At 38.8% G+C, this 22290-nt stretch overlaps 1 protein-coding gene across 5 annotated transcripts in view; it reads left to right on the top strand.

The window, feature by feature from the left end:
- Positions 1-22290, top strand: part of agbl5 (AGBL carboxypeptidase 5) — a 147291-nt gene that overhangs the window by 56606 nt on the left and 68395 nt on the right. For all 5 annotated transcript variants that reach the window (XM_067984373.1, XM_067984374.1, XM_067984372.1 and 2 more), the window contains 3 exons: positions 641-776; positions 4750-4931; positions 14180-14400. In XM_067984373.1, the coding sequence (XP_067840474.1) occupies positions 641-776; positions 4750-4931; positions 14180-14400 (539 nt within the window). The remainder of the gene's footprint in view (positions 1-640; positions 777-4749; positions 4932-14179; positions 14401-22290) is intronic.

The following is a 22290-nucleotide window of genomic DNA, read 5'->3' as shown; positions in this document are numbered from 1 at the left end:
ATCTAGTTTTTGTTGTTCTGGACTTGTAAACTTAAAAGTTTAGCAAGCCCGTCCTAATAGAAAATGATCCGTTAACCAATATAATATTTTCATTCCGCTTGATCGGGAAAAAATTCTGAAGTCTAGTCTTAATTCAGTCAATTATTTTGAATTACTGGTGATTTGATTTTTTTTCCTACAAAAGTTTGAATTTTCAGGAATAGATGGTATAGTAAAGCTTTACCATAATTATTGTCATTTTAAAAAATTGGTTAGTCATTTGAAATTCCATTTTGTTTCGTCTCTCCCTCCCAACAGAAAATTGTACCGCCTAATGTGATCTGAAAAGTGTGTTCTTCTAGCTCAATTTCTAATTACAATGCAGCCTATCATGGTCATGCACAGGCTGGCCCAATTAATGGTATTACATAAGCAGGTGCTGTCCAAAATCCTATTTTCCTATTTAAAACTTTGTTATGTGGCTGTAATGGACAGGTGGTCATAAATACTGGTTGTTCTGTATTGTATAAAGGAAAACAGAACAGTTGATATCCCTGTAATTCCTTGTCAGCATAAACATTTACCTGAATATTAATCTAGTTAGAACATTTTTCCCAGAATTATTTGTGATATTTTAAAGTTTCTGTTTTCTCTTCTACAGCTATACCTTGGAATGTAATTATAATACAGGACGTTGTGTGAATCCAGTCCCTCCTGCATGCCACGACAATGGACGAGCAAGTCCACCACCGCCACCTACTTTTCCACCTAAATACACTATAGAAATCTTTGAGCAAGTATGTAAAGTGACAAGTTTATAATATGTGACATATATATGTACAATGTTTTTGAGTTCAGGAATATTGGAAGTGAAGTCATGCTGTAAGGCTAACCCTTAAAGTGCAAACAACATTTGTCACAATTCACATTCATCAGTCATTTTCAATACAGACAACATGACAGCACTGATTAGCTGCTATTTGTTATTGTTGGTCTTGCACAAATCAACAGAAACATGTTAAATTTTTCTTTATTACATTTGCCAGGACAACACACTTTTTTTTCTCTTTATGGCATTTTCCCTGCAGTCAAGAACCTGGTATATGGAGCCATCAATGGCACAGTTCTGGTGACAACTTATGATAACATTATGACCAGCTTGGTTCTTTACTAGTTAAACTCCTGATACAATGGATAGCTGCCCTGGTCATCCCAACTGGTAAAACTAAAGGTATGAAGATCTCTGAGTTCATGCCAGAACCACTTGACTTTTCTTTCCTGAATTATGTGTGAGCTTCTGTGGAGCCAACCTCCATTTTTGTTTCTCCAACCACTTATTTTAGTTACATCCTGCCTTATTTGTTGAATTGGAAGTCTTTTAATAACACTGCATATGTTTGTCAATCTGCATTATCAAATATATTTCTTCAGTCTCCATTACTTGCAGTTATTGAATGCCAGACTGGAAATTGTGTGTCAGCTGCAGGAAACTTCCCTTCATTAGCCACGTGTACTGCAACTTCGTCCCTTCCTCCCTCATTTTTTTCCTCCACCAGCATAACATTATTCTTGTAAAGTTCCCCCCCCCCTCCCAAATAATATCAAAAATAAGTGAATTTTAATGGCCTGCAGCATCTATAATGATCTACTCTGGTTGCAATGTACAAAAGACATTTAGAATAGGGATCAATTCCAACGGTTTTTATTATTTCTATAGTTCCTCATAAGCAAGCCTTATTATAGTGAAGATCTTACCTTTTGTTTGGCTCTAAATACATTTTCCTCAGAGAGGATCGACACTGGAAGACTGCACCACCTGGGGTGAGATCATATATAATTGTAATAAGGGGGTAGTCTTGTTTTTTTCTTTCTGTTGTCAGTGCAGAATCACCCCAGTAGTATGGCATTATTATCTATGAATAAGGGAGTAGATTATCTTCCAGGTGCAATTTGTTGTATGTTATGCATGCCATATTTTCATTTGTTCTCTCTTTTCTAGACTAGCTGGTTTCGATATTTTCTCCTTCATAGATTCTTTTTGAAACTTGTCCTCTTTATGAAGGATATAAGGAGCCCTTGTTTCTCGGCTTTCTTCACTCACTCCTTCTTCTGTTGTTTACTTCTAATGTTTGAGATACGCATTAGAAGTAATAAAATTATATTCATAAAATGAATGCCAATATTCTGTGACTGAAATTTTGTGTGTTTGTTCCCAATTTGACTACTAAACATCCAGTAGTTGAGATTTTCTTGAGAAATCCTGTGGTATGAGAGGCCTGGATATTTCTGGTCCGAAAACAAATACACAAGTTCTTGAATTTTTTCCGAGTTGTCTTGTGCCCATTTTGTGTTAAATGTACCTTAATTTGAACAGTGATGACCAATATAACTTTCTCACGCTATTTTTAAGAGATATTTGTAAAGGAAATTGTTGTTGATTAAATAGTGCTGTTTGTGTTAAACATCTGTTGGATATATTAACCATATGCTCCTGTTTGTTCAATGAGGCAGGCGTCTCATTACTCACAAGTTCCACTGATCCTGCTGATATTGATTCTTTGTGGATCTGTGTTGTGAGATTTTACGCTCAGTTGCCGGTAATTGACCTGACTCCGATTTGGTCAAAAGGTGCTTTATTGAAATTCACAAAAGAACCAACACACGTAGTGTTGGGGCAGTGGTTTACAACACACAGCAAGAGATCATATCACCCGTTCCACGCTGGGTAGAGTCGTGTCTGTCCAGGAGTCTTGAAGAAAACGCACTTTCCACCCCACCTGGGGTAATCTTCGTCAATTCACACGTTTTCTGCCTCGCCTGGGGTGACCTCTTGGACTTCTCGTCCTCAGTCCCGCTCCGCCTGGAGCCACTTCTATTGATCCAGATTGTTTGTCAAAGTTAAGTTACTCCTGCTAAGTCTATAACCTGATACCAGTGCAGGGTGCTCCTTTTATGCCCCTTTTGGGGGTGGGACCAGGGTTAGCTATTGATATGGGCCCTTGCCCTATTGGGGTCTCCCAAAAGGGCGAGGTGCCCATTGATGCCTCGAGTTCTTTGTTTCTTCAAGGAGAAAGGGTCAGCCTTCCCCGCTATCTTTCACCTTTCAGAGGTCTGCAAAAATAACTTGTCTCCCAACTCTGGCCTTAACCAGTCATCCCCTTACACAGTGGCTTAAGACTGTTTTGCCTCATCTTATCTGGTCCTGCCTTAGCATCAAGGCTGGGAATCCTTGGTCCCCCAGGCCTTCTTTCACTCCTTCAGATTCCAGACCAGGCTTCATTGTTTTATGACTACCTAGCATCTGATAAGAGTCTCAGCCCTAAAGAATGTTTGTTTGTTTCATCTGTTAGCTTGTTCATGTAAACCGGCCAGAAGGCGCAATGCTAAAGCTGCCTTTCCAGCACGTTAATGGTTTTAAGAGTTTCCTGCCCTGATATCAGTCCTGCTCGATTTATACATCCAGCACCAAAGTATTTAACTACACAAAATCATATATATATATAAAAAGAGATATACATACAGACACCATTCTAGCTATTTCACTTGCCCACTGTACTAATGAGCAAGGGTACAATCTTACAATGTGCATTTGGCACCTCATCCAGCAACATTCAAAACACTTAATTCTAGCTATTTACTAAGCTAATCCATTTCCAGGAAGAAGCAAAATGTTCCAAATCTGTACCAGTACAATTTTTAGATTAGTTTGCTTGGGTTTACTGATGCACTTCATTTCACTACGCAATCTGCTATACAGTTATAAAAGGAACAATATTTAAACAAAAATCTTTATTTCATAACTCTAAATCATGTGAATGTGAATCAATGAATAATTATCTCTATATCTGATGATGGGCATTTTATGTTTATTGATGGCAAATTGAGAATCAAGTAAATTGCTTTTGGAATGAGTGTCCAATAGGGTTGATACTTTTTACCATTTATAAAAATTAGACACGAGTACAATGGAGGGGTAGCTTGAGTTCTTCTATTTGCTTTGCTGTTGATGAAAATTCCTTGCAAATCTTAACCAATGTCTCCAATTTGTTGGGACACCAAGATAAACTGGGGAGGAAAGAAGGGAGGGGTTGGATTTCTATTTTGTAAATCAGACTTGGGTTATTCTTCATTTAGATACTTACAGAAATCCCAAAACCAAATGAGTGGTATTCCCGGAGACTTTTGAAATCTGCATAATTTTTTTTTATTTAAAGGGGAGTAAATGAAACAGCTGTAGTACTCCGTTTTCTGGTATAGTGGAAGCTGTTTGAATATATCAGAATTTGTACAGCTGGAATTTAGCCTTGTTTGGCCAGTTGTACTTGCAGTTTCTTGTTTTAGATCACTTTGGTAACAGGTCAAGAAATTTAAATCTTGAACTGTAGAAAATTGGAGAATGAATTTGAAGCTTGAATTTAAAGACTGAAGAATTGATTACCAAATATTGACTTCCTGATTAGCCATTTTATAACGCCACTTGTGCATCAGCATTTAATTGCAAAGTGAATAATTAGTGAATTAATTTTGAGAGCATGAAGCTGCCACGGTTAGATCGGATGTTCAAAGGCTCCATAAATATGGAATAGAGACATGGCTTAAAGATTTTGTTGTCTTCCATTTGGTCGAAGAATTACCCACTTGAGTGGGTCTGCAAATATTTGGTGAGAAAAATAACCTTTTTGAGAGAGAGTATGAGCGAGAGCCATAGCAATTATGTAAAAGGAATTGTTTGATCTGTCAAATAGCTATCTATTTCCCTTGTATCCTCAGGTGGGGAGAGCTGTCGCAATTGCAGCCTTAGATATGGCTGACTGCAACCCTTGGCCAAGAGTTGTTATGTCAGAATACAGCGGCCTGACTAAACTTCGTGCATGGATGTTGAAGCACGTTCGAAATACAAGAAGCATGGCAATGTCAAAGAAGAATGTTACAAGGATTTCTAAAGGTTCCAGGTAAGTTACAAAATGTTCTGTCATGACAATTTCTTGCCAGTAATTTTACAAAGTCACATCCCAGGTTTTCAGCATTTAAGTCCCATTTTCTAAAACTAGTTTAACATTAAGTTTCGTGGTAGTACTGATGTATTTTAAGTGACCTGTGCTGCAATATGCACTGAATAATTATGTGCAAAAGGCTATATTTTTATTAACACTTGTTAGCTTTTACGCTTATTTCTAGTTTAGTTTGAGACCTTCAATTAAACACTCCACACATCTTAATCTCCCTGGAGGTCAGGCTTTATTTTTAATATGTAAATGCCACAATAATACAACTCGTATAATAAATGAGTGCAAAATAGTTTTATGAGATTATACAAAGGAATACTTATGGTAATATTCAAACAGTATTCTAGTTATATAGTAAGATTCATAATCTAACAAGCTGTATCCATAAACTATCAGAAATAGTAATCACCAAGCCTGGGAGGCATGAAAAGATGTTCTAAATCAAAAGTAAAATACTGCGGATGCTGGAAATTTGAAATAAAAACACAAAGTGCTGGCAATACTCCAAGTCAGGCAGCATCTGTGGAGAAAGAAACAGAGTTAACGTTTCAAGTCCAGGATCGACCTGAAACGTTAACTCTGTTTCTTTCTCCAAAAGATGTTCTATCTTGGTTATAGCTGTCAACCTGTCTTCTTCCTGGTAGTGCACTCTGACCTAAGCCGAAACTGTTGCTATATTTAAGGCTGAAAAAGGTACAGCCCATGTGACTTTGGTTACATCTGTCAATCGAATCATTAGACTGAAAGACAGTTACAAATAAAATATTTGAAGAGTGAAATTAATGAAAGGACAAAGAGCCTCGTAACAACTCAGAGTGTATTCTCTTATCAAACAAAACATTCCATTTGATGGCTGTAATCTGGCAAAGTTATCTTTGTGTCTCTGTGTCCCCACAACCATATATGCTTCATCCCTAATTGGAGCTATAAATTTCTTAATGTGCTAGCTACACCATTCGGCCCTGCGGTAGCAGAATGCTGTTTGTTTCATTCGTCTACCTCTTCCTATCTCATTACAGCTAACAGGCCTCTCTGATCATTGTAAAGGTGTCAGTTTTACTTTGTGGAACTAAGATAGATGAATAAGCTTTAAACATTTTTAGCTTTTATCACTCGGCTTCTGACCACAAATTTTTAAGCTATGCTAGTTCAAAGTCTGTTTATATTGATAGGAATTATTAGTATCTGTTAATGCTTGTTCAGTCTGAGGTGATTACAAGCTAATAGTCTACAACACACAGTTGTATAACAGTATCTACTAATATTAAACATACCTATATATAGAATAAAGAAAGATTCTAAATCTAGTTTACTTTTATGACTACTATTTCATATTAAATTTGATCTCCTAACACTTGGCAAATAATTGAAAGGGATTTACCCATCTTGCACTTATCTGGCATTCATCACATTCCAGATACAAAATAATCTGAGAAAGCCAGTCATTGACCTGGGGTCTGAAATTTACAGCAATTTAGTGACCTCCAATTTACCCTAGGAATTTGCAAGTGGTTCCAGTCCTCGATTTTCAGAAAGTACTTGAGCAGCCTTAAACGGACATGTTAGGCGAGCAGCTCCAGACTCTGAAATCCTTGTGAGCAACCACAGGAGATTTGCTCGTCTGCCTCTATAATTAAAAATATTGTGTTGTTGACCGGAGGTCACCGGTTACGGTTATTGGCTTAGTACAAAGAGGAGAAGTGTCAATTCTCTCTTAACTCTCAATTCGCTTTATTCATGTCGTTAGATCATATACATATAGCTTATATGTCTGGTTAGATATAGACATGCAGTTTGCACCAGGTTATACAGTTTTATACCCAAACTAGGATCTAAACGCACACCCACTAGGTTTCTCTGACACTCTCTGAGTGGTCACAGAATATAAAGGCTAATACCCGAAAAGGAGAGCTGACGCTGGCCAGGTGTTCCGTTCTCTCTCTTTCGACGTCGTCTCTACATCCCTGACGTAGGTTCTTCCACTTCCGCGATGGTTGGTCTCCGGAGTCTTCGCTGGCTCCACGCCCGAGATTCTTCCTTCTTATTCCGAATCTTATCTCTTCAAGCTGTGCTGTCTCTCTCCCGTTGGTTTAGGCTTGCTCGCCTAGTCCGTGTCTTCTCCTTATTGGCTCTGTCCCAAGGACTTAGGTAGCATTACCTCATTACTTCTTTTCTAAATATGGACTTGTGTCTTATCACATCTCCTTTGTCTTTCATGAAACTTAGCTAATTCAAACCGGCTCCAACCAGCTCAGGCCAGCGACTGAACTCAGGTTACTTCCGTTCAAAAGTTGCTTTTGCCTGTGTGTCAGCAGTTCGGAATAAACTCAGTAGTTTCTGCATCTCCTGGCCAACAGTGTCTAATGTGCACTCATCATGTCATACCTTTCAAAGGTGCCACACCTGAAAATGCCCTTAGAGGATTTGCACATGAAATGTATTATACATTAAGGTGTCATGGCTGAAATAAGTACTTAGCTGTATCTGTATCAGTATCTGAATGAATAAACTCCAAACTAATCTGAAAGTAACAAAATGTACCAATGAGGAATGAATAACCAACAGAAACCAAAGCAATCAAATCCGTGTGTTTGTTAAAGCTATTGATTCAGTAACTTGTGAGTACCTCATACCCAAGATCACATTTACAGCATAACAAACAAAAATTATCTAGGGGAAAACAATCACAAAACTTACCCGTAAAATGGCTTATTTAATGTTAGAAATGCCTGCCTGTGTAGATCTGCCAGTCTTTCTGGAGCTTGAGTTAGAAATTTGCCTGGACCTGAATGCTGTGAAATTCTAGCTGCTGTTGGTGCAATTTGTGTGTGTGATGCGTCATGGGAGTTGTGGATTTGATCCTGCTCCTGTGGAGCTACAGTACCCAGAATGCTAGGAAAACCAAGTAGAATAGGTCAGGGGTATACTCAATCCTATAGAGAAATGCAGTGTGTACAAAATGCAGTATTCGCTGTTGCTATAAAACTACAATACCCAGGGTGTACTGTGTAACAAGGCAGAATGTTTACAAATAACCTCGAAGTGAGAGTCATGGGTGAAATTTTTTTTAAAATGTCTCTATTTTATACAGTTTTAGGTCCTTTTAAATAATTCTTAACTGATGGTGTTTGGGATGGGATGCTTTTTTGTGTTGCTGAGAGGGATGAGTACTTGTACCATGACCAAAGGAGAATGTTTGAGCCAGTTTAATGCTGACCTCAGACTTTATAGCTGCAATCAGCCAGTTTTGGCCCATGGCAAATAACCACCTGTTCAGGTGCTGCTCTTTAGAGATTTGATAGTGTGGGAAGAACCCATTTCAGTCAGTACTACACCAATGATGACTTCAGCAAGAATTAGAAATCCACTTTAGGAAGTAAGGGGAAGAAAAAATCTAATAATCACTTAAATAACTGATTGATTAAAAGGAAGATATTGAGCACGGAGAAGGAAGAACCTATAATTCCCCGGACTTGTTCTAGCTTCCTTTTTAAATATAGGAATGACATTAGCTGTCTGCCAGTCCTCTGATGCTACTCCCTTTTCTGATGAATTTTTATAAATATGTAATAGTGCCTCTGCTAACTCTTCCCTAGCTTTTATTAGTATGCACGGGTGTAATCCATCTGGACCAGGGGTTTAAACCTCTCTAAGTTTGATTTGTTTATCAATTATCTCCCCCCTTTCTACCTGAAATGTTGTGATATCTTTTTTGATCTCAAAATGTCTTACTCACCCTGTTAGTCTCCCTGGTAAAAACTGAGGCAAAGTAATTATTCAATATTTTTGCCATTTCACTGTCATTATCTGTGAGTTTTTACTCCTTTTTTTACTCCTTTCCTAACCTCTTTGTATTCCCTTTTGTTATTCTCCTTTTTATTATCTATTAATTTAGTATGTGCCTGAGCCTTGTATGCACAGAAATTATTAAATGGCTGGAGTTTCACATCACCTTTCTAAAGAACCTGTTGAACATAAAGTGCAGTGTACTGGTCATACTTTCACACAGGTTTGATACTTGGCCTTTTGGCATGTACCTTATGGATGCGATTAATGCACTGGATTTTATGGTACCCAAGTTGCTGTCACCAACATTTTTGTACCTATCAATGTTGATTGGAGCTTGATTTCCATTGAGGTTAGCTTGTTCTACAGTTGAATATCTTATGCATATTAGAAAACGTTGAAATGACATTTAAGAATTCTTGGATTATTTTTTGACTACAGGCTCACTAAAACTTAAAAGTGGCAATGGTAATTTGCCATGGATGAGTCTGAGAGCATTTATCTTCACTCTGGTGTTTGACTTCTGTTTTCTATTTGTAATTAGATACCAGCTGATCTCCCATGGCATTGCACATAGGGAGTTAAGACCAAGTATGGTCTTCAGGTGAAGTGGAGTTAGAGGCCAGGGAATAATTGGATCAGTGTGTGCAGATGTATCAAATCTCCATTTTAAAGTCATACATTCTGTCCTCCTTTTTGTATTTCCCTTCTAATTTCCTATGTTCACATTTATAATGGAAACTGCCTGAGTAAACTTGTCAGTGTAATTTTACCCTCTTGCCAATGGTGGTGCTGCAGTGCTTCTACGGGGAAGAGTGTGTAATTACAGCATGACAAGTTTTCATAGGCAGTTTCTATTGTAAATGTGGACATAGGAATTTACACTGGGAAAATGTGTGTATAGGTTTAAGATTTTTCAATATATAGATGCATGAAGCATTGTTGGATTTATCTGGCATTTTGATGATGTATTTCACACACAAGAAGCTAAAAGCATGGGATTTGAAACAGCAGTATAGTTCTTTCAAAAGCAGCGTTCAGAAAGAAGTGAGCCCTACTTGACAGTGAATGAAGATTTGAGGAGAGGTGAGGAAGATAAAAGACCAAATTCACTGTGCCAATGGACATAGACAGCATAATATATGCATTCTGTAGCTTTTCAGCAGAAGCGTCCATGCCACTGCCAGATCCACCAATCATCTCCCATTAGTTTAATTACAGTTGTTGTCATGGTTTCTTGTCAATTTTAGTCATGATTGAACAAGATGCACAATTGGGTTTGGAGCTTGCAGGCGTTAGAACACATTACTCTCGACAGACTTTTCAAAATAGCCAATCAAAGTGGGATAGTTAACAGTAGTGACTCGGTCCCAGGTTAGATCATCAAAGTTATATCTTGTGGGCCTCAGTGTGTCTGCATCTCTGATTATATTCTTGCCTAATTATTTTTTTGCATGGGAGAGGGTGTTACGACAGATGGTTATGCATCTCTGTTAAAAGAAAATGTTGCAGGATTAGTTTTATTGCAGTGCAAATAACTAAAACTTTGTGAAAATTGTTTATTTGGTATGCTTCCAAATGAAATGTGAAATTTAGTCTGAAAAAATATTTCCACAACGGTTATAACCAAAAACTATAATCAGCAAAAATGGACCAAGAGATTGGTTAAGAGGGGAAAAATAGAGCATGAGAGTAAACTTGCAAGGAACATAAAAGTGGACTGTAAAAGCTTCTACAAGTATGTAAAAAAAAAGATTAGTGAAGACAAATGTAGGTCCCTTACAGTCAGAAACAGGAGAATTTATAATGGGGAACAAGGAAATGGCAGAGCAATTAAACAAATACTTTGGTTCTGTCTTCACGGAAGAGGACACAATTAACTTCCCAGAAATGCTAGAGAACCAAGGGACTAGTGAGAAGGAGCTACTAAAGGAAATTAGTATTCGGTAAAAAAATAATGCTGGAGAAATTAATGGGACTGAAAACCGATAAGTCCCCAGGGCCTGATAATCAGCATCCCAGAGTACTAAAAGAGGTAGCCATGGAAATAGTGGATGCATTACTTGTCATCTTCCAAAATTCTATAGATTATGGAACAGTTCCTGCAGATTGGAGGGTGGCAAATGTAACCCCACTATTTAAAAAAGGAGGGAGAGAGAAAACAGGGAACTATAGACCGGTTAGCCTAACATCAGTAGTAGGGAAAATGATAGAGTCTATTATAAAGGATGTGATAACAGGACTCTTAGAAAATATCAATGGGATTAGACAAAGTCAGCAAGGCTTTATGGAAGGGAAATCATGTTTTACAAATCTACTGGAGTTTTTTGAGGATGTAACTGGTAGAAGAGATAAGGGAGAACCAGTGAATGTGGTTTATTTGGATTTTCAGAAGGCCTTTGATAAAGTCCCACATAAGAGGTTACTGTGCAAAATTAAAGCATGTGGGATTAGGGGCAATATATTGGTATGGATTGAAAATTGCTTAACTGACAAGAAGCAGAGAATAGGAATAAATAGGTCTTTTTCAGGGTGGTAGGCAGTGACTAATGGGGTACCGCAGGGATCAGTGCTTGGGCCCCAGCTATTCACAACATATATCAATGATTTGGATGAGGGAACCAAATGTAATATTTCCAAGTTTGCTGACGACACAAAACTAGATGGGATTGTGAGTTGTGAGGAGGATGCAATGAGGCTTCATGGTGATTTAGACATGTTGAGTGAGTGGGAAAATACATGGCAGATGAAGTATAATGTGGATAAATGTGAAGTTATCCACTTCGGAAGGAAAAACAGAAAGGCAGAGTATTATTTAAATGGTGATAGATTGGGAAATGTTAATGTACAAAGGGACCTGGGTGTCCTTGTACACCAGTCACTGAAAGCAAACATGCAGGTGTAGCAAGCAGTTAGGAAGGCAAATGGTATGTTGTCCTTCATTGCAAGAGGATTTGAGTACAGGAGCAAGGATGTCTTGTTGCAGTTATACAGGGCCTTAGTGAGACCACACCTGGAGTATTGTGTGCAGTTTTGGTCTCCTTACCTAAGAAAGGATATACTTGCCATAGAGGAAGTGCAGCGAAAGTTCACCAGACTGATTCCTGGGATGGCAGGACTGTCGTTTGAGAGATTGGGTCGACTTAGCCTGTATTCACTGGAGTTTAGAAGATTGAGAAGGGATCTCATTGAAACATATAAAATTCTGACAGGGCTAGACAGACTGGATGCAGGGAGGATGTTTCCCCTGGCTGGGGGGTCCAGAACGAGGGGTGACAGTCTCAGGATATGGGGTAGGACATTTAGGACTGAGATGAGGAGAAATTTCTTCACTCAGAGTGGTGAACCTGTGGAATTCTCTACCACAGAAGGCTGTGGAGGCCAAGTCACTGAATATATTGAAGAAGGAACTGGATAGATTTCTAGACACAAAAGGCATCAGAGGGTATGGGGAGACAGTGGGAATATGGTATTGAGATAGAGGATCAGCCGTGATCAAATTGAATGGCGGAGCAGGCTCGAAGGGCCGAATGGCCTACTCCTATTTTCAATGTTTCTATAAGCAATAAATTAACTACTGTGCGAACAAAATTTAAATTACAACATATATTTCTGACTGAGCTTTAGCAAGAGTTGAACTTATTCGGAAGTCATTCTGACTATGGGTAGTTGTTGTATTAAGACTTTCTCGTGTTTGTGTTCTCAATGGCCCGTAAATTGCTTCGAGTGGCGAACGAACAGTGCTCGCTGCTCCATAGATTTATACCCACCCAGTAACAACGCGGTCTTTACTGCGGGAACTTCCTCTAATAGGAAGCTGAGACGAGCCCAGCTTTAACTCCAGTGAAGTTAGGACCCGTGGAAAAAGTGAGAGGATTGATCTCTCCCCTCAAGCAATCAGATTGCAACATTTTTGATAAGCTGCGAACAGTCACTGCAAGCTACAACGTTAAAAACCAGGAAGTGAAATCATTTTAAAAACAGTTATAAAACAGCAAATAAAGGGTTAGAAATATCGATTTATAAGAGACAGAAGGAAAAAGTAAAAAAAAATGTTTTTTAAATTTTTAACAACACTTTTTTTAATGAGACTCCACATTTTTAAAAGTTAATTTTTAGTTGTTTGGCAGCCATTGAGACATACAATTAAAACTTAGTTTAGACCTGGTATATTTAAGTGTACCTTGTTTTGTGGCATAGTTAGTTAGTTTCCAGTTAGGCAGAAGGGCAGTTGGCACTGGTCTGTTGATTTTGTTGATTGCAGCTGGCGATATCCCTACAAGGCGAAGCTGTCAGATCGCCAGTGAACCAGGAAGAGCAAGTTCTGGATTTCTGCGTTTGTCTAAGCATGTGTGAAAGCCGGAACTTGCTCTTCCATTCGGCTACTAACAATAGTGAATGATGTTGAGCTCACCGTTCTTTATATTTGTAAAAAGTACTTTCAAGTATTTGATCATTATAAAACTTCATATTGACACTGTCGATATCCTGTGCATTTGCATATGGGAAGTGAAGACCAAATGTGGTCTTCAGGTGAAGCAGTGAGGGATAATTTAGACCAGGGTGCGCAGACATAATTCAGTCACCATTTGAAAGTCATATATTACACCCTTAATTTTATATTTCTATTATAAATTTCTATGTCCACATTTACAATGGAAACTGCCTATCTAAATTTGTCATGCTGCAATTACACCATCACACCAGTTTGTAATTACAACAAAACATGTTTACTTCGGCATTTTTCATTATAAATGTGAACATAGGAATTTATAAATGGGGAAAAAGTGGACAGGAAGAGTGCAAATGTAAGATTTGAATATATAGATTTGTTTGTAAGGATATACAAGCTTTTTTAGTCTGGAAACCTCTAAACTATATGTTAATACTATTTCTAAGAGAGTTTTGTGCATAGTGTGAGATTACATTAAATATAATAAACATATTTCTTCAAGTTGGGTAATTGCTAACCCTTCAGGTGCCCATCACTGCTAGGACAAAATATAGAAAAGGTACAACTTTCAGATTACAGGGAATGTGGTTCATTTACTGATGGAACTGCTGTTAGACTGTTGAGAAAGATGGTACTTAAAATCCCAAAGCTGTTTCAGGAGTTCGGGTGATACGTTGAACCACTACAGTCGCATCATGCTTTTAAAAAAAATGTTACTTTATATTGATGAACTGCCGCTGCTGCTTCTTTCTGTTTCCTCTGTCAATGGTTAGTATTGCCATTATTGTAGTAGATTTTTGCTATTTAAGCTTTATATCAAAAGAGGGTTTTACGTGCCTTACTATTTAAATTGACATTGTTCTACTGAGGGGAGAAAATTATTTACTAGGCTGACAGTAGTTGTGGTTTATAGCAAACGTTTTGAAGTATTTGTTTTCTCTTTACTTAAACATAGTGGGATAACATCCTCAGTCTCAGAAAATTCCCTCAGTAAGATCAAGAGTAATGGGAACGGCATTTCTGGAAACAGCAATGGGCACCAAAATCCACCTCAGATTAAAGCATCTCCCAGTTTCACCTTTGGCTGCAGCCCTGGAGTAGCAAAAGTGGTCTGTGCACCAGGATCAAATCAAAATCCTCCAAAGGGTGGCCACAAAACACTCGGACCAGTGAGAGGTAAGATGTCCCCTGGTACCTACTGTAAACAGTTACTGAGATATATCTTCTGTGTTGATGGTTTCCTTGATTTTATGCCAAATTGTTTCTTTTTTAAACGTACTCAGTGATCTTTAGCATAATGACAAGTATAAATTTATAGTACATAAAAACATATATTCCTGTTTGTAACTACTTTATAAATTGTTCAACAAGTAGAGAAATAGACTAGTTTAATTCACACAAACCAGTTGTCTTTTTGGGCTGGGCTTCTTGTGTCTGACTACTAGAACAGCTGTTCATTGAAACCATGGCGATCAGGAGAAAAAAAGTTTCGTGACAAGAAACTAACAATGCCATTCCATAATGTTATCAGTGCACTTCAGAAAAAATCCCTCCTCTTCCATTAACACCATTGGAGTTGTTCACTGGTTCCTTTAGCTGTGTGGACAGAATAGTGGGGGCTAGTGGGCACACCGTGACTAATGGTTAATGATTCTGTGACTGACTGTCAAGATGTCCATTTACAGTGGAACAAGCTGTCCATTTTTTCCTGTGCACAAAACCTCCAAAAGATCCTAGTTGGCAGTTGCAAATACCCTTAAATCATTGGCAGTCATGGCACTTGAGCCAATAGTGATTTGGGGGCAATTTAGGTACTCTGCTACCTTTGCTATTGGGCCTCCATAAATTGTTGACCAGTAAAGAGACAGTAAGTTTGCTGTATCATTGTGAATGCTCTTTTTAATTTGTTCCTCATGCTGCACAAATATAGCAGGAGAAAAGTCCTACAAAAGAGCTAAATGCTTATCATAAGAGGGTATTTATAACTTTTCTCCCTGTCAGTTGTGACATACTCTGCTGGTTTAAAATCAGATAGAATGATCAAGCTCAGAAGGAGGTCATTTGGCCCATCATGCCTATGCCGGCTCTTTGAAAGAGCTATCCAATTAGTCCCACTCCCCTGCCCTTTCTCCATAGCCCTGCAGATTTTTCCCCTTCAAGTATTTATCCAATTCCCTTTTGAAAGTTATTATTGAACCTGCTTCCACCACCCTTTCAAATGTAAGGAATCTTACAACACCAGGTTATAAACTGTTGGACTATAACCTGGTGTTGTAAGATTCCTTACATTTGTCCACCCCAGTCCATCACCGGCATTTCCACATCATGACCACCCTTTCAGGCAGTGCATTCCAGATCACAACAAATTGCTGCGTAAAACAAATTTTCCTCATGTCGCTTCTGGTTCTTTTGCCAATTACCTTAAATCTGTGACCTCTGGTTTATCAACCCTACTGCCACTGAAAACAGTTTCTCGCTATTAACTCTATCAAAACCAATCATGATTTTGAACACCTCTAAACAAGGCATTGCAAAGAAATACTCACATCTTGCAGTCTAATTGGCTTGAATTAACATTATTACTTACAATGTCAATTAGGTATTTCCATTTCCTAGACATATCTTTTATTTGGGGACCTGTACATGTGGGGCGGGTTACACCCGAGCAGGACCGGGACCGAAGTCCTCGCGGGGGTGTTTGCTAGTGTTGTTGGGGAAGGTTTAAACTAGAATGGCAGGGGGATGAGAACCTGAGCAGGGAGACAGAGGAGGGGGAAACAAGGATAGAAACAAAAGACAGAAAGGGAAGAAGCAATTGTGGAAGGCAAGGGCGAAAAACAAATAGGGCCTTAGTGCAAAATAAAACTAAGATGACTAGCAATCTTAAAAAGACAAGTCTAAAGGCATTGTGTCTAAATGTGCGGAGCATTCGCAATAAGGTAGATGAATTAACAGCGCAGATAGATATTAACGATTGTGATATTGTTGCGATTACGGAGGCTGCAGGGTGACCAAGGATGGGAACTGAACATCCAGGGGTATTCAATATTTAGGAAGGACAGGCAAAAAGGGAAAGGAGGTGGGGTAGCTTTGTTAGTAAAGGAGGAAATCAATGCAATAGTGAGGAAGGATATTGAGTCGGAAAATCACGATGTGGAATCTGTATGGGCGGAGCTAAGAAACACCAAGAGGCAGAAAACGTTGGTGGGGGTTGTCTATAGGCCCCCAAACAGTAGTGGAGATGTAGGGGAGGGGATTAAACTGGAAATTAGAGACGCATGCAAGAAGGGTACAACTATAATCGTGGGTGACTTTAACGTAGATATAGATTGGTCAAACCAAATTAGCAATAATACTGTGGGGGAGGAATTCCTGGAGTGTGTACGTGATGGTTTTCTAGACCAATACGTTGAGGAACCAACTAGAGAACAGGCGATCTTAGACTGGGTATTGTGCAATGAGAAAGGATTAATTAACAATCTTGTGTGGGGTCCCTTAAGGAAGAGCGACCATAACATGGTAGAATTCCTCATTAAGATGGAGAGTGAAGTCGTTGAATCCGAAACTAGGGTCCTGAATCTAAATAAAGGAAATTACGAAAGTATAAGGTGCGAGTTGGCTATGATAGATTGGGGAACTTTACTAAAAGGGATGACGGTGGATAGGCAATGGCTAATATTTAAAGAACGTGTGCAGGAATTACAACAATTATTCATTCCTGTCTGGCGCAAAAATAAAACAGGAAAGGTGGCTCAACCGTGGCTTACAAAAGAAATTAGGGATAGTATTAGATCCAAAGAGGAGACATATAAAATTGCCAGAAAAAGCGGCAAGCTTGAGGATTGGGAGCTGTTCAGAATTCAGCAAAGGAGGACAAAGAGATTGATTAAGAGGGGAAAAATAGAGTATGAGAGTAAACTAGCAGGGAACATAAAAACTGATTGTAAAAGCCTCTATAAATATGTCAAGAGAAAAAGATTAGTGAAGACAAATGTAGGTCCTTTACAGTCAGAAATGGGGGAAATTATAATGGGGAACAAAGAAATGGCAGAACAATTAAACACATACTTTGGTTCTGTCTTCACAAAGGAGGACACAAATAACCTGCCAGAAATGTTAGGGAACCAAGGGTCTAGTGAGAGGGAGGAACTGAAGGAAACCAGTATTAGTAAAAAAAAAATAGTGCTAGGGAAATTAATGGGGCTAAAGGCTGACAAATCCCCAGGGCCTGATAATCTACAACCCAGAGTACTAAAGGAAGTGGCCCTGGAAATAGTGGATGCATTGGTGATCATCTTCCAAAATTCTATAGACTCTGGAACAGTTCCTACAGATTGGAGGGTGGCAAATGTAACCCCACTATTTAAAAAAGGAGGGAGAGAAAAAACAGGGAATTACAGACCAGTTAGCCTAATATCAGTAGTGGGGAAAATGCTAGAGTCTATTATAAAAGATGTGATAACAGAATACTTGGAGGGCATTAATGGGATTGGACAAAGTCAGCATGGGTTTATGAACAGGAAATAATGCTTAACAAATTTACTGGAGTTTTTTGAGGATGTAACTAGTAGAATAGATGGGGGAGAACCAGTGGATGTGGTGTATTTGGATTTTCAAAAGGCTTTCGACAAGGTCTCACACAAGAGGTTAGTGCGCAAAATTAAAGCACATGGGATTGGGGGGAATATATTGGCATGGATTGAGAATTGGTTGACAGGCAGGAAACAGAAAGTAGGAATAAACAGGTCTTTTTCTGGGTGGCAGGCAGTGACTAGTGGGGTACAGTTTTGGTCTCCTTATCTGAGGAAGGATGTCCTTGCCATGGAGGAAGTGCAGCGAAGGTTTACCAGACTGATTCCTGGAATGGCAGGACTGACGTATGAGGAGAGATTGGGTTGACTAGGCCTATATTCACTAGAGTTTAGAAGAATGAGAGGTGATCTCATCGAAACATATAAAATTCTAACAGGACTAGACAGACTAGATGCAGGGGAGATGTTCCCGATGGCTGGGGAGTCCAGAACCAGGGGTCACAGTCTCAGGATATAGGATATGCCATTTAGAACCGAGATGAGGAGAAATTTCTTCACTCAGAGGGTGGTGAACCTGTGGAATTCTCTACCACAGAAGGCAGTGGAGGCCAAGTGATTAGATGTATTCAAGAAGGAGATAGATATATTTCTTAATGCTAAAGGGATCAAGGGATATGGGGAAAATGCGGGAACAGGGTACTGAGTTAGACGATCAGCCATGATCATTTTGAATGGCGGAGCAGGCCCGAAGGACCGAATGGCCTACTCTTGCTCCTATTTTCTATGTTTCTATGTATTTGCTTTTCTAATCGTTGATAATTGCTCTCTTATATAGTCGTGGCTCAGGATTTCCTCTTTCATTTCCCCAAGAATTCTAAAATGAGGCAAGAAATAGTGTGCACTTTATTGGCAAAAGAAAATCTTAAATATTTTTGGAGCAATTTCATAGTCTTATGTTACAGAACTATTTAATGAAATCCAAACTACCATGGTTACTGTTATCACTTCTGTCCTTATGCCAGTATTCTTGCAAAGGGTGAGGGTGCAGAATGTTAAAATAAATTTTGTTAACCACTGTCAATTAAAATAGAAATCTCGTGTAAAGATAGAATAAATCTTTGGCAGCTAGTGCAAATTGAACAATTTAAAGGCAAAAGTGTGATAACTGAAATAAATGTTGGTATAAAAATAGATAAAGAGGAGGTACTTAAAAGTTTGGCAGTACTCAAAGTAGAAAAGTCACCTGGTCCAGGTGGAATGCAGTAAGGGTAGAAATTGCGGAAACTCCGTTCGCAATCTTCCAATCCTCCTTAGATATGGGGGTGGTGCAAGAGGACTGGAGGATTGCAAATGTCCCACTCCTGTTCAAAAAAGGGGAGAGGGACGAACCTGGCAATTACAGGCCAGTCAGCCTAACGGTGGTGGAGAAACTTTAAGACAGTATTCCGGGACAAAATTAATTAGCACTTGGAAAAGTATGGGCTAATAAATGAAAGTCAGCACATTTTTATTAAAGGAAAATTGTGTTTGACTAACTTGATTGAGTTCTTTGATGAAGTAACGGAGAGGGTTGATGTGTATATGGACTTTCAAAAGGCATTTGATAAAGTACCACATAATAGACTTGTTGGCAGAATTGAAGCCCATGAGATTAAAGGGACAGTGGCAGCGTGGATACAAAATTAGCTAAGGGATAGAAAGCAGAGAGCAGTGGCGAACAGTTGTTTTTAAGACTGGAGGGAAGTATACAGTGCTGTTGTCCAGGGGTTGGTATTAGGACCTCTGCTCTTTTTGATATATATTAATGACTTGGACTTGGGTATGGAGGGTATAAGTTCAAAGTTTGCAAATGACTCGAAACTTTGAAATGTAGTGAACAATGTGGAGGATAATAACAGACTTCAGGAGGACACAGGCAGACTGGTGAAATGGGCAGATGCATGGCAGATGAAATTTAACGCAAATTGTAAAGTGATACATTTCGGTAGGAAGAATGAGGAGAGGCAATATAAAGTAAATAGTACAATTTTGAAGTGAGTGCAGGAACAGAGAGACCCGGGGGCATGTATACACAAATCTTTGAAGGTAGCAAGACAAGTTGAGAAGGCTGTTAAAAAAGCATATGACTTTATTAATCAAGGCATAGAGTACAAAAGCAGGGAAGTTATGCTAAACCTTTATAAAATACTGTTTAGGCCTCAGCTGGAGAATTGTGTTCAATTCTAGGCACCACACTTTAGGAAGGATGTCAAAGCCTGAGAGAGGGTGCAGAAGAATGGTACCAGGGATGAGGGACTTCAGCTATGTGAAGAGACTGGAGAAGCTGGGGATGCTCTCCTTAGAGCAAAGAAGATTAAGAGGAGATTTAATAGAGGTGTTCAAAATCATGAACTGTTTTAATAGAGTAAATAAGGAGAAACTTTCCAGTGGCAGAAGTGTCGGTAACCAGAGGGCACAGATTTAAGGTGATCGGCAAAAGAACCAGAGGCTGAGGATACATTTTTTTTTACGCAGCGAGTTGTAATGATCTGGAACGCACTGCCCGAAAGGGCGGTGGAAGCAGATTCAATAATAACTTTCAAAAGGGAATTGGATAAATACTTGAAGGGAAAACATTTACAGGGCTAAGGGGAAAGAGCAGGGGAGTGGAACTAATTGGATTGCTGTACCGAAGAGCCAGCACAGGCACAATGGACCAAATGGCCACCTTCTGTGCTGTATCGTATGATACTATAGTGCACCAAAAAAATTTTGTGGGTGTGTTTTGAAACCAATTACGAGGTATGTATTGTGATACAGGCTACTGATCTCAAATATAATTTTGCTCTTGGACCATCTATGAATATCACAAACATATATAATAAACTGATGCAGCTTGACGCACACATTTTCCATGTGCTGATTTGGTGTGGTATGCCATTCTTGGATTTGAAGTTTATATCTAAATTGTCTGTCATATCTTTCTCAAGATTACAGTACTGACATTTTGTTTCACTGCGTTAAGAACTCATTGGCAAACTTGTTAGAGTTCTGATAAACTATACCCGAATAACTGAAGATTATTGTAAATATGAACATTATTTCTTCAACTTTGTTGCTGGAATTTTTGGTAATCTATGATTTTGTAGAATTTTCTTCTTTACAAGTTGGCAGATGAACAACTATCTGATAAAGTGAAAGTTTTCTCTGCACAGAGCTATGTTTGTTGATGCAACTCTTTTTAAGGGAATAGTTGTCTCCATGCCTTTACCGAACACTATTAACTAGACTTTTCTTCCTTTTTAGTTCCTGAGTCCTTGAGCCAGGCCTAAACATCCATTCATAGGTGGAGCAAGTGATTTGGTGCAGCATAACACTCTGCAACAATCCTGAGAATTTCTAAATTGGGTGCATTGTGATTCGCTGCCCTAATAGTGCAGTTTTACATAGTCCTGGAGGCAGTAAATATGACAATAACTGAACAATAGTAAAAATGATGGTATTTGAACAATAACAAAAATGACATGATCTGAACAATAGCAAACCACTTGCTGCACAAAACCACCTAATGATAGACAGCCACTTTCTATTGAATGATAATGTAGAAAAATAATCTTACAATTGTTTTATTTTAGCCAAAGAAAAGTAAGTATTCAGTCAGGAAGTTAAAAATGTGTCTTAATTGCTACATCACATATGTTTTTATGTATTTAAGTACAATTTAGTGAATATGGTGTGGTATTTATCCTTCATTCAGTTATCCCCCCAAGACAGGTAAATTGCAGTCATCACAATAGTGTAGGAGAAAAAGCAGAAGGATGATGAATGGATGTGATCCTGCCATCTTAATTCTGCATCTTCCATATACTGTAGTCTAGTTTGATAGCTTCTTGGAAAACCAGATGCTAAGCGTTGATGTGAAAATAAAATTATGATATTTCAGATAGGGAACACTGTGTGACATCATCTACTTCCTCAACATGTAAACCCCTGGGACCTGTGCCATTTTTCCCCAGTTAAATGTTCACTTTTCAAGTTGGTCACTAGAAAATGGTGGCAGCAAAAATATATATATATTATGCTCCCTTTATTCAGACACTGTCTCCCTTTCAAAACTGATATTATCATCCCCTCTTTTTTTAAAAAAATAACTCACCCTGGACCCATTTATGTGCCCCACCGTCACTCTATCTCGAACATCCCATTCCTCTCTGAAGGGCCTTGAGAATGTCATTGCCATCTAGTTCGATAACTATCTCTCTTAAAACCCACTGTTCTAATCTTTCCAGTCTGGTTCTGCCCTTTTCATAGCACTGAAATGGCTCTGCCAAAGTCATGAATTACATCCTCTGTGACTGTGTGCATCATCTCTCCTTATCGTCCTGTGCAGCATTTGATATGTTCAACCAAACCATCTTCCTCCATCATCTCTCCTCTCTTGTCCAACTTCATGGGACTACCCTTTCATGGTTCCACTACTACTTATCTGAATGTAGTCAGCACATCTCCAGCGATGGCTCATCTTCTCGTCCCTGAACCATCACCTCAAGTCTTT

The sequence above is a fragment of the Heptranchias perlo genome, chromosome 5 (assembly GCF_035084215.1).
Source record: "Heptranchias perlo isolate sHepPer1 chromosome 5, sHepPer1.hap1, whole genome shotgun sequence".
Lineage (NCBI taxonomy): Eukaryota > Metazoa > Chordata > Chondrichthyes > Hexanchiformes > Hexanchidae > Heptranchias > Heptranchias perlo.
This window is presented reverse-complemented; position numbering and strand designations above follow the sequence as displayed.